The 13,215-nt window shown below is 44.0% G+C and overlaps 1 protein-coding gene across 3 annotated transcripts in view; it reads left to right on the top strand.

Moving 5' to 3' along the window:
• Window positions 1-13,215, top strand: part of PIAS2 (protein inhibitor of activated STAT 2) — a 54,282-nt gene extending 41,067 nt beyond the window's left edge. Inside the window, exons 11-15 of one of the 3 annotated variants that reach the window (XM_034774737.1) lie at window positions 886-1,019; window positions 1,733-1,904; window positions 8,158-8,297; window positions 10,147-10,184; window positions 12,216-13,215. In XM_034774737.1, coding sequence (XP_034630628.1) covers window positions 886-1,019; window positions 1,733-1,904; window positions 8,158-8,297; window positions 10,147-10,184; window positions 12,216-12,440 — 709 coding nt within the window. In that variant the 3' untranslated portion in view covers window positions 12,441-13,215. The remainder of the gene's footprint in view (window positions 1-885; window positions 1,020-1,732; window positions 1,905-8,157; window positions 8,298-10,146; window positions 10,185-12,215) is intronic. The other 2 variants (XM_034774739.1, XM_034774738.1) reach the window with 2 other exon arrangements.

Genomic DNA, 13,215 nt, shown 5'->3' with positions numbered 1-13,215 from the left:
GGAGTTGTCTGGCAACCTCCTTTTGGTAGTCAGACCTGTTCATGATGACAACTGCACCTTCTTTATCAGCCTCTTTGATTATAATGTCAGGGTTGGTTCTGAAGCTTTGGATGGCATTGTGTTCTGCACGACTTAGGTTATGAGGCAAACAACGTTGTTGTTTTTCCAGAATTTCTGCCTGTGCACGTCGGCGGAAGCATTCTGTGTATAGGTCCAGACTGTCATTTCGACCCTCAGGAGGAGTCCTTGTGGCATTCTTGTGCTGTTGGTGTGGGGGGGTATCTGTGTATCAGTGCGCTGTTCAGTGTTATCTTGAAAGTATTCTTTGAGTCGGAGACGGCGAAAGTAGGCTTCCAGATCACCGCAGAACTGTATCACGTTTGTGGGAGTGGTGAGGCAAAAAGAGTCCCTGAGATAGGGCAGACTCTTCTACCAAGTTGTGTGTGTAGCTGGATAAATTGACGATATTGCTGGGTGAGTTAGGGGTACCACTGTTGTGGCCCCATGTGGCAGGTAGGATTTTAGACCGCATACGATCTTTTTTTCCTTTGTAGAGAGGTGAAGTATGTAATGTAGATCTCCTGTCTTATTTTAGTAAAGTCCGTTTGTGTGGAAGGTTGGTTATTTATGAAAGTCTCCAGGTTGGAGAGCTCTTTTTTGATGTTTTCCTGTTTGCTGTATCGGATGCTGATCAGGTGGTTCCTCTGTTTCTTTGATAGTGTAATGTAATACCCCAGGTAGATGAAGTTTTTTTTGTTTTGTTTTTTTTCTCCGTAGCTTCCTTGATGCAATTCACACTCCATTACAGCTGGCTTTTAACTTCATCACTTCTGATTTAGCTCAGGACTGTAAACAAAACCAAAGCAACTCAACTTTATTTTTCAGGCTCTTTATGGAAATCCTTAATGAATGTTCAGATGTGGATGAGATTAAATTCCAAGAGGATGGTTCTTGGTGTCCTATGAGGCCTAAAAAGGAAGCTCTGAAAGTGTCCAGTCCTCAGTGTACCAAAATAGAAAGTATGTATATTTGTGTACTGAATATCAAATGGATAAAAACATCTAAACGTTATAGACTCTCAGATGTAACTAGGATAACCCTTTTAGCTACCAGTAGTGAGTTTGGGGGCTTGGTATCCCTTCACCCATTTAGATTTTAAAAGAACATCCCTTTCTCTCGCTTCTTAATTTTTTTTTTTTTTTTTTTTAATTTCATGTTGATTCTTTTGGGAAATGGACTGTTCATTATCCCTGGGAGAGGCACAAGAAGCAATTTGTTCCCCTCTGGTAACACAGATGTACTGGATGATCTAGGTCTTTTGGGGCTGGTCTTCACTACGGCGCTAAATTGGCACCACTGCGATTGATTCAGCGCGTCAATTTAGCAGGTCTGGTGAAGACACAATAAGTTGACGGGAGAGCGCTCTCCCAGCGATATAGCACGGTGTAGATACCACATGAAGTTGGTGTAAGTTTCGTCACTCAGGGTCTTTTCACACTCGAGTGACGTAACTTATGTCAACTTAAGCGGTAGTGTACATAAAGCCTTTGTGGCTCCCAGTCTTTTGTGCAGGGAGTAGTAATCCCAAGGTTGCTTTTGAATTCTGATTTCCTATATAGAGGCCAAAAGGCCCATGTTTCAGTTAAGTACAGTAGAATTTGAGAGGCTATTCATACCACAAATGGAAACTGCTGATGTTAACATTGCTTAAACAATCATGCTTCTCCTTTAGGTTCCACTGTTGTCAGCAAACCATGTTCTGTGACAGTGGCCAATGAGGTAAACAAGAAGAAAGTAGATGTTATCGACTTGACAAGAGAGAGCTCTTCTGATGAAGAGGAAGATCCTCCTGCCAAAAGGAAATGCATATTTATGTCTGAAACACAAGGAAGCCCAACCAAAGGGTTTGTTAATTTTAAAGTTAGCTTATCTGAGACATTACAGAATAACAACTAACATGTGGATGGACTTGTAAATAGCTCTTCTGGATGCAGTTCCAAATTTCCACATCAGAACTTCTGTTAGGTTACTTCTTGCAGAAAACTGTATTAATATATGGTATCTTCGTACAGGTGATTGTTTTATATAGTTTTACATCACACGGAGATTTGCCCTTACTTGTTGTGTATGCAAGAATGTACTCCCTTGGTGTGATAGCTGTGGCAGAGGGCGTCCCCAGTGCTAAATGCTAATGCATTCCTGCTAAACTAGCTTTCATTTAAGGGTTGAAAATACCACAAATAGTGAAGGGGGTCTGCATCCTGAAATCCTATAGTGCTGTTTCATTGATATACTGGACTTCAGCATGTCAGCTTTAGAAGGGAAACACTGTACTGTGTTGAATCAACTCCTAGATTTTCCTTCCAAAGTCTGTATGCAGCTGAATTTCTTAAACCTGATCATCAGCCAGAAGAGAGACAGAAAACACTGTGTGAGAGAGGAGAGTTAAGTGGGTTAGAAGAAGTAGCAATGGGAGTTAAAGACCCCCCCCCCCCCCCAAAAAAAAACCAAAAAAAACACAAAACTCAACTCCAGAAGATTGGCAGAGATGGCAAAAAGCCATCCTGCTAAAAACAAGGAGGCCATATTCATTCCTGGATACAATTCTGTTTTAATAGAGTTACAAGGGAGATGGATTTTGTTCAGTGGCTTTTGCCAGGCCCTGTCAGAAGTGCCACTTCCTAAAAGTTCTCTTATCTCATCATCCCCCTGTTTTTCCCAGCTAGATACAGGATTCCCAACTTCCAGTGAAATTACTTACCATTACCAACATTTTTCTCTTCTGGGTCTCTCCCATTTTTTATATCACTCAGCAACAGTCCCAGGCTACATCTTCCCATCAGGGCATTTCAGTTGGAGTACTTTGGGGGCCTGAGAGACCTTTAGATACTCATCTAAAGAAGGGGAGTACAGTAACTCCTCACTTAACGTTGTAGTTATATTCCTGAAAAATGCGACTTTAAGTGAAACAATGTTAAGCGAAGCCAATTTCCCCATAAGAATTAATGTAAATGGGGGGAGGGAAATTTTTTTCCAGACAAAAAACTATATTATGTATACATATACGTACAGTATACATTTTAAACAATTTAATGCTGTACACAGCAATGATGATTGTGAAGCTTGGTTGAGGTGGTGAAGTTAGAGAATCATAGAATATCAGGGTTGGAAGGGACCTCAGGATGTCATCTAGTCCAACCCCCTGCTCAAAGCAGGACCAATTCCCAACTAAATCATCCCAGCCAGGGCTTTGTCAAGCCGGGCCTTAAAAACCTCCAAGGAAGGAGACTCCACCACCTCCCTAGGTAACGCATTCCAGTGCTTCACCACCCTCTTAGTGAAATAGTGTTTCCTAATATCCAACCTAGACCTCCCCCACTGCAACTTGAGACCATTACTCCTTGTTCTGTCATCTGCCACCACTGAGAACAGCCGAGCTCCATCCTCTTTGGAACTTCCCTTCAGGTAGTTGAAAGCAGCTATCAAATCCCCCCTCATTCTTCTCTTCTGGAGACTAAACATTCCCAGTTCCCTCAGCCTCTCCTCATAAGTCATGTGCTCCAGACCCCTAATCATTTTTGTTGCTCTCCGCTGGACTCTTTCCAATTTTTCCACATCCTTCTTGTAGCGTGGGGCCCAAAACTGGACACAGTACTCCAGATGAGGCCTCACCAATGTCGAATAAAGGGGAACGATCACGTTCCTCGATCTGCTGGCAATGCCCCTACTTATACAGCCCAAAATGCCGTTAGCCTTCTTGGCAACAAGAGCACACTCTTGACTCATATCCAACTTCTCATCCACTGTGACTCCTAGGTCCTTTTCTGCAGAACTGCTACCTAGCCATTCGGTCCCTAGTCTGTAGCAGTGCATAGGATTCTTCCGTCCTAAGTGCAGGATTCTGCACTTGTCCTTGTTGAACCTCATCAGGTTTTTTTGGCCCAATCCTCAATTTGTTTAGGTCCCTCTGTATCTGATCCCTACCCTCTAGTGTATCTACCACGCCTCCCAGTTTAGTGTCATCTGCAAACTTGCTGAGTGCAGTCCACACCATCCTCCAGATCATTAATAAAGATATTAAACAAATAAGCGGAGTGCCCCAGGACCGACCCTTGGGGCACTCCGCTTGAAACCGGCTGCCAACTAGACATGGAGCCATTGATCACTACCCGTTGAGCCCAACGATTTAGCCAGCTTTCTATCCACTTACAGTCCATTTATCCAGCCCATACTTCTTTAACTTGGCAGCAAGAATACTGTGCGAGACCATAGCTTTGCTAAAATCAAGGAATAGCACATCCACTGCTTTCCCCTCATCCACAGAGCCAGTTATCTCATCATAGAAGGCAATTAGGTTAGTCAGGCACAACTTCCCCTTGGTGAATCCATGCTGACTGTTCCTGATCACTTTCCTCTAAGTGTTTTATAATTGATTCCTTGAGGACCTGCTCCATGATTTTTCCAGGGACTGAGGTGAGGCTGACTGGCCTGTAGTTCCCCGGATCCTCCTCCTTCCCCTTTTTAAAGATGGGAACTAAATTAGCCTTTTTCCAGTCATCCGGGACCTCCCCTGATCGCCATGAGTTTTCAGAAATAATGGCTAATGGCTCTGCAATCTCATCCGCCAACTCCTTTAGCACCCTCGGATGCAGCGCATCCGACCCCATGGACTTGTGCACGTCCAGTTTTTCTAAATAGTCCCGAACCACTTCTTTCTCCACAGAGGGCTGGTCACCCTCTCCCCATACTGTGCTGCCCACTGCAGCAGTCTGGGAGCTGACCTTGTTTGTGAAGACAGAGCCAAAAAAAGCATTGAGTACATTAGCTTTTTCCGCATCCTCGGTCACTAGGTTGCCTCCCTCATTCAGTAAGGGGCCCACACTTTCCTTGACTTTCTTTTTGTTGCTAACATACCTGAAGAAACCCTTCTTGTTACTCTTAACATCTCTTGCTAGCTGCAACTCCTCAAGTGTGATTTGACCTTCCTGATTTCACTCCTGCATGCCTGAGCAATATTTTTATACTCCTCCCTGGTCATGTGTCCAATCTTCCACTTCTTGTAAGCTTCCTTTTTGCGTTTAAGATCAGCAAGGATTTCACTGTTTAGCCAAGCTGGTCGCCTGCCATATTTACTATTCTTTCTACACATCGGGATGGTTTGTTCCTGCAACCGCAATAAGGATTCTTTAAAATACAGCCAGCTCTCCTGGACCCCTTTGCCCTTCATGTTATTCTCCCAGGTGATCCTGCCCATCTGTTCCCTGAGGGAGTCAAAGTCTGCTTTTCTGAAGTCCAGGGTCCGTATTCTGCTGCTCTCCTTTCTTCCTTGTGTCAGGATCCTGAACTTGACCATCTCATGGTCACTGCCTCCCAGGTTCCCATCTACTTTTGCTTCCCCTACTAATTCCTCCCTGTTTGTGAGCAGCAGATCAAGAAAAGCTCTGCCCCTAGTTGTTTCCTCCAGCACTTGCACCAGGAAATTGTCCCCTACACTTTCCAAAAACTTCCTGCGTTGTCTGTGCACCGCTGTATTGCTCTCCCAGCAGATATCAGGGTGATTAAAGTTTCCCATGAGAACCAGGGCCTGTGATCTAGCAACTTCTGCTAGTTGCCAGGAGAAAGCCTCGTCCACCTCATCCCCCTGGTCTGGTGGTCTATAGCAGACTCCGACCACGACATCACCCTTGTTGCTCACACTTCTCAACTTTATCCAGAGACTCTCATGTTTTTCTATAGTTTCATACCGGAGCTCTGAGCAGTCATACTCCTCTCTTACATACAACGCAACTTCCGCACCTTTTTCTGCCCTGCCTGTCCTTCCTGAACAGTTTATATCCATCCATGACAGTACTCCAGTCATGTGAGTTATCCCACCAAGTCTGTTATTCCAATCGCATCATAGTTCCCTGACTGTGCCAGGACTTCCAGTTCTCCCTGCTTGTTTCCCAGGCTTCTTGCATTTGTGTATAGGCACTTAAGATAACTCATCGATCGTCCCTCTTTCTCAGTATGATACAGGAGTCCTCCCCTCTTGCGCTCTCCTGCTTGTGCTTCCTCCCAGGATCCTATTTCCCCACTTACCTCAGGGCTTTGGTCTCCTTCCTCCAGTGAACCTAGTTTAAAGCCCTCCTCACTAGGCTAGCCAGCCTAAGGATGGAAGAGGGTGGGATATTTCCCAGGGAATGCTTTACTGGTAAATGATGAACTAGCATTCGGCTGAGTCCTCAAGGGTTAACACATTGTTAATGTAGCCTCACACTTTACAAGGCAGCACGAATGGAGGGAGGGGAGACAGCATGGCAGACAGACACACCCTGTGTGAGAGAGAGAGAGAGATGCGCATTGCCCCTTTAAGTACGCTTACACCACTCTAAATATATTGCCTTTTTAAGTAGATCAGGAAGTTGAGACAGCAGCTGCAGCCAGCAAGCTCCCTCTGTCCTGCTCTATATGGAGAAGCGGTGAGCAGGGGGGAGGGACACACCCTGACAGCCCCCTTCTCCCCCCCCCTCCCCCCCCCCCCCCCCACGCACAGCAAGCAGGAGGCTCCTGGGAGCAGTTCCAAGGCAGAGGGCAGGAGCAGCACATGGCAGTGTGGGGAGGGACAGCTGAACTGCTGGCAATTGGTAGCCTGCTGGGAAGCTGCCACACAGGGAACTTAGGGGAGCGGGGAGCTGATGGGGGGCTGCCAGTCCACCTTGGTTCCAAGCCCCCACCAGCTAGCTGCAAAGGGCTGCTCTTCCTGCAAGCAGAGGACAAAGCAGGTGGCTGCCAAACAACGTTATAAGGACGCATTGCGCAATTTTAAACATGCATGTTCTCTAATTGATCAGCAACGAAACCATGTTAACCGGGACGACTTGAAGTGAGGAGTTACTCTATTGTTAGGCTGACCATTATTAGAGCTGACCATTGCTCCGTCAACCCACTCCAGAGGGTGAACCTTCTGGCATCACTAACTGGTCATGATCAAATTTCCTACAACATCTGAGAGTCACAGCATAGTAGCTCATGTCCTTTCCTCAAGTAAATTCTCCACTCCATGCCCAAAACTTACTTTTCTTCTTTCTGCCACCTGCTGAAGTACTGAGCATGTCCTGTTCACTCTGCAACAACAGGTGTTTACTGCTCTTTGGCAAGTCTATAGTAGAAATTACTTTTCATAGATTTCCAGTGGTGACCCTCTTTGAAGTCCGATCACTTGTTGAGAGCAGCAGAGGAGTCCTGTTGCCAGACTTCTTCCTCTTTCAGTACTGATTGCAAATGTAAATAATTCTAAATATCTTCAGGAAAGAATAGGTTTAATAGTAACGTCAGATGCCAGTGACTTCCTTTCATAATGCTGCTGCTGCCACTTTTTGGCAAGATGGGTGCAACCAGCCATATGTTTGTCTTATGTTGGTCTGAAGTATTCCTGTCTGTTTTCTGAGCACAAAAACCTCAGACATGCTTTTGTAGAATTAAGATGTCTCTGAAGCCGTCTTTTTCAGTGTCTAGAAATGTATGCATTCTGGCATGTTTCCTGTGTAAGGTTCTATCACTGACTTGGGGTTACAAAAAGATCTTATTCAAATATTTGAGGGGATAGTTGGCCCAGTGGATTACTGTACTGTCTTGCACCTCTGGAGAGCTGAATTTAACTCTTGCTTTAAGTTGTGAATGAAGATGAGTTTGTTGTTTTCATACCATACATTGGTCAGAGAGGACTGATAAATGCTGGACCAACTTTATGTGGCACTAGAAGTCAGCATTGGCGTAATGATACATGGGGAAGCTTAAACAAGTGCCAGCTTGTCCTGTTCCTGGCTTCAGTCAGTTCTGTCAGTTCCTCACTTCCCCCAGAGTACTTAATTCACTTACAAATAGCCATTTATATTCCTGGATGATAGTGTTATAAATGACTGCAGCACTGTACTTTGTTTTAATGCCAACTAGCTCTTATGTCACAGCTGCTGTTGAGAGCCAAGATACGTTCATGTTATAATGAAGACTGTTATGAAAGAGGAGATTAGAGTGGAGTACTGTGTAGTGAGTAGCCACACTATAGTTGTGTTGTAACATAGTGACCTTGTGAATGAGAATGCACTGTGGTGCAGAATTTCTCTCCTCTTAACTAACAGCCAGATTGTTTGCAATTTCCCATGCTGTTTAAAACAGGGTTCTCATGTATCAGCCATCTACCGTAAGAGTGCCCAGTGTGACAACGGTTGATCCTGCTGCTATTCCTCCTTCATTAACAGACTACTCAGTACCATTCCACCACTCACAAATATCCAGTATGTCGTCAGACTTGCCAGGTAGGTGGTGGTTAATTTTTTTAACATTTTCCAACACTCTCATTAATAACTAACGAGGTATTGCCTTACTGAGCACTGCACTGATGCTACATCTAAACCAGAACAGTGCAAGCAGGTCACTAGGGGGTCTTTTCATGTTCAGATTCCAGTCGTATAGCTTCCAAAATGGTGAAGTCAAAAACATTGCTCTAATGAGCACAAAGTCGAGTTTGTGTGTTGGTAAATCAGCTAGAGGAGAAGTCTCTCACTACGATGGATTAGGTTTCATTAGTGTGATCACCTGGCTGATGTGCTTCAAAAACACAAGATAGGGAGAGTAAGCATCTAAAGTTGTGACCGCTCACCTCAACCTTACCTTGCCTCTAGACAAGGAGAGAAACCTTTTACCTCGATCTAGCTGGTTGAGGTTGTCCCTAGTGTTACTCTGCCTAACCTAGGAAAAAGGTTAAGGTGAGCTACAATGTGTAAGCTCTGACCTCTGTTGCCTTTTTTATCTAGACATCCCCTAAATGCCCATGATGCATTCTTCAACACTGCTGCTAATAGCAATCAGAAGGTGGGAAATGGTGGTATTTTCTATCCTCGCTCTTTACAAGAATGCTGTTTGTGAGGATTTTTGGGATTCCTTCTACCTACACTAGTACACAGAGCCTTGGAAAATGGTTTCAGCCAACACCCACCCCTTTCCCTGACCTGTCCATATCCTCCCTGCTACACTTGTGGCTTTTTTTCCTGTTCCAGCCCCCACCTGGATGATGGCATTGAGATAGATCACCACCTCTGTGTTTCACTGCGCTCTCTGGTTCTTGTATTGCTCCCTCCCTCCCAACATGCCTCCCTTAAGAAAACCCAGCGTCTTTCTGTAGAATACTCAGAAAAGCCTTCGGTTCACCTTTAGTTCATTTTAACCTTAAGGAGAGAATTAAAGTTCTAGAATTTCACAATGAGAATTGTGGATCCCTTATGGGCTCTGTAGAGAAATCTCCTGAATCAAATCTCCCATCCGTTTTCTCAGAGGGTGGGGGGACAGACAGCCTGCTGGTGAGGGAACACCTTTGCCTAGATCCGGTTGGAGGCCAGGGCTGGCTGGCAAGGGAGGGAGTAGGAGGTGAGTTCTACAGTAGCCCATTCCATTCTCTATTCTTTTGTCTTTCTTTCTGTCAATATGGAGAAGGCAAGGCCAGGATTTTCAAAAATACAAGACTAAAGTGTCTCTAGCATTGGTAGGCTTCTGTTTTTGAAAGTTCTGCCCTAAATGCTTAAGCACTGAAGGTGTATAAGATGGAAGAAATTCAGTCACTGCTCCTTGAAGCTTGTAGTTAGAACTGCTCCATTCCTAATGTTTCCAGACTGCTTCAACACAATAGGGATGATGTTAGAAGTGTTTCCTTGCTGGCTGCCTTTGGATGGAGGAGAGGCCTGCTGTTTGGTTGTGGACTTGGTCACGTTGTGACCCTACTTCTCTACAGCATGCTTAATATTGACATTCTTTATGTCCAGTTTGATTAAAAGTTACGGTCACACAGTGACTCTTGTGCTATGCTACACTTGCATACACTTGCAATATCTCCAATTAGCTACCTCCTCATCTATGCAACCATGTTAAAATCACCCTAGTATATCCAGTGAAAACACCACCATCACTCTACCTACATGTAGGGAAAAAACCCACTTGTAACTAGACAACTTTATTTTTCCTGGCTCCTGATAATTTGAGACAGGTATTACCATGTGTCCTTCACGAAGTACTCTATAGCTAACACTAAACAATTAATGGTGATAAAATGTTTCTTAAAGCTGTACAACTATTGATAACAGAGGAGACAACATTAATCTCTTATTTTTCTAGGTTTGGATTTTCTTTCACTAATCCCAGTTGATCCACAGGTATGTTTCCTGGCTACATTGATGTCTGTGTTTTGTTTTTTGTTTTTTTTTAATTTAAGTGTTTTGTTTTTTTTCATGGTTACACACTTCAGAAAAATTAATTGCAAACTAATCGGACCACCCGACTGGTCCAGACTGTCAGGAATCCTGTCTCAAACAGTAGCTAGTATCAAACATTGAGAGGAAGGCACAAACCATCCCATGATAGACCAGTATAGAATAACTTTTCAATAAGGGAAGACTCTTTCCCCCCCAAATCCCCAGATAGGTAGGTAGCTAGAGTCCTCTTCCCAGAAACATGAGTTTCCATCCCTTTGTAACGTAATTGACTCTACGTAGTGGCCTATTATAATCCATTCCCCTGTGTAGGCAGGAGGCTATATCAGATATTCAATGGATACTACACTTGATCTTGATCTTAATTAAATAGACAAGATGAGATTAGGATTTGAGAGAGATTCTGATCCTCTCCTGAGCTTTCAGGACAGCTGTCATCTGCCCAGCCCTTGGAGAAAGAGGAAGTACTTACTGTAGCTGTGTCAGATGGGCAGGGGCATGCGCAAGAATTTAAATGTGAACACTTTTGGGGGACACTAAACACACACAAATGTGTGGTCCCTCCCTTCCCCCCATTTCTCAAGATGCCTCTGGTGGGGAAGCCCAGCAGTGAGGAAGCAGCATCTCCCCTTGCAGCAGAACTCTCCATGTCCCTGCAGCATGGGCACGGAGGAAGCAGCAGGGCACCTGGTTGCAGGCTCCTTTCCCCCCCCCCACTCCTATAGCTGCAGCCTGCTGCTGCTTCCATGCTCCTGGATTCCCAGTGCTGCTACCAGCTCTGCAGACACCGCTGAGGTGAGTCGGGGCCTGGAGGCAGAGGCAACAGGGGACTCCGAAAGCAGGGAAGGAGAAGCTGCAGCTGTAGGGGTGGGGGGAGGAGGAGCTCAGCCAGCAGCCCGGCCACTTTCTCCTGGCCCAAGGCTGCAGAAACACAGATTGGGGGGGGGGGGGGAGCTCTTGCCCCCCTTTTTGCACGCCCCTGCAGATGGGCCATATAGTAGGGGACTCTGAGTTGGGGATCCAAAGGCTGCCAGGCTGGGATTGATAGAGACTGTACACAAAAGATATAGATTGAATATATTGCTGTAAAGCAACTCCTCCAGCCAATTCAGACATTACAGTTTGATTCCAAACTATTGCTGTGACCGGAGGTCTCAGGGTGGGATAGTTTTGAAGACACCACAAAAGTAAGAAATGAATCCATTTAAAAACTAGTATAGTACATTTTTAGGGTACATCAAGTAGGTAAAGACTGAAGATGTTCCGATCCCTTTTGGGTATGGACTCATTAAAACCTTCTAGAGATTTAGTGCCTTAAACACTCCTTGCTGTATTCAACCATAATAATGCTAGTTTAAAAGGAGGTTCTGCCAATTCAGGAAACCTATTTTGAATTTGCATGAGTTTGATTTTTTTTTTTTTTTTTTTTGGGTAAACTAGACTATTACAGCCCATTTGTCAATGGTAAAATGTTCTTAGAAAGAGTCAAGTATCTCTTGCTGTTAAGTGGCTGCACTTCAGTGGTGTGGATGAAGTGATTCTTGTAGACATTGAATTTGCAAAGCACATTTGTCATTGAGGACTAAAGGTGCTATGTAAATATAAGGTGATTACACAAATGATAGGAGACCCTCTTATACTTGCACATCTGCAAATTAAGAGGTAAATTTTCCACTAATGAGATGTGGTAGCAACATAAGACCTTGCTACAGCTCTGTACTAAGATTTCATTGTATGCCAGTAAATGTTCTGTAGCATATGTATTAGAAGTAATGAAGTGTTATTAAAACTAACCTAGCCTTCTCAAATAAATGAGCAGAATCTAGTTTGATGCATTCTTTGCTTGCTGTGTTCTTGCTTGCTGGTTTGTAAAAGTCTGGTTCTTATTGTGCATGTATTAGCAAGTTTCTATTGTAGTTAACTTACTTGTTGTAGGGAAGATGCATCCTCAGAGCTTACTTTTCCCTTGTGCAGTTAAGTCTCTTCCTTATCGGCATCATTGTTTGTTTCAAGCAGTACTGTCCTCCCATGTTTTTGGATAGTCTCACTTCAACCTTAACAAGCAGCACCCCGGGCAATATCATCACATCTACCAGCCACCAGGAGAGCAGCACTCATGTTAGTTCTTCAAGCAGGAGCGAGACAGGAGTCATAACCAGCAGTGGGAGCAGCATTCCTGACATCATCTCATTAGACTGAAACACTGGCAGCAAAAACACTCTAGGAGTAATTGCACAAAGCTGCTCGTCATGACTGGAGAAGGAACTGCAGTGTCTTGGAAGCTATTTTGATATTTATTAAAAAGACAGATTGATTCTGTTGCCTTCTGAAAGTCGAGTAAAACTACATCTACAGTAGGAACTGAAATGATTAGAACTTTTTTTTTTTCTTGGTCACAAAATATTTGGAGTAAAAAAAGACAGTCAGAACAAACGTACCCTTTGGCTTGTTCTGGGGAAACTGACTTTGTTTTGTTGTTGGATGGATTCCTACACAGCAATAATGTAAAAAACAACAACTTTTTTTAAATAAAAAAGGCACTTAACCACTCTAGAATGAAAACAGCATATGTTTATCCTGGATACAGGAAAAAGGTGCAGAAGTCTGCAGTGCTGAATTCTTTCACTGCAGCCTGTAATAAACTTCATTTAGAATAATGAAGGTTTGTGAAATAGCCATGATTTGTGCTATATTTGTTTGTTCCTTACATCCTTCTTTCCCCTTCCTCCCCCTTCCATGGCAAAAAAAAAAAAATCCTGTAAATAGTTTTTTCCTGATTGTGGTGTTCACTTATGAATGCAAATTCCTAAAGTGTTCTTCCTTGTGTATTTTGGAGAAAAACTATGCAAACCCTTCATCGTACAGATGTTAATGTGTGCTTTCAATTCATAGTGTAAACACAACAAACTGCTATGCAGAACCTGGCTGTAGTCCTTTAACTTCTGGCCAGGCCTCTTGTATAAGGTGGAAAGTT

This window comes from Trachemys scripta, chromosome 6, assembly GCF_013100865.1.
Source record: "Trachemys scripta elegans isolate TJP31775 chromosome 6, CAS_Tse_1.0, whole genome shotgun sequence".
NCBI lineage: Eukaryota > Metazoa > Chordata > Testudines > Emydidae > Trachemys > Trachemys scripta.
This window is presented reverse-complemented; position numbering and strand designations above follow the sequence as displayed.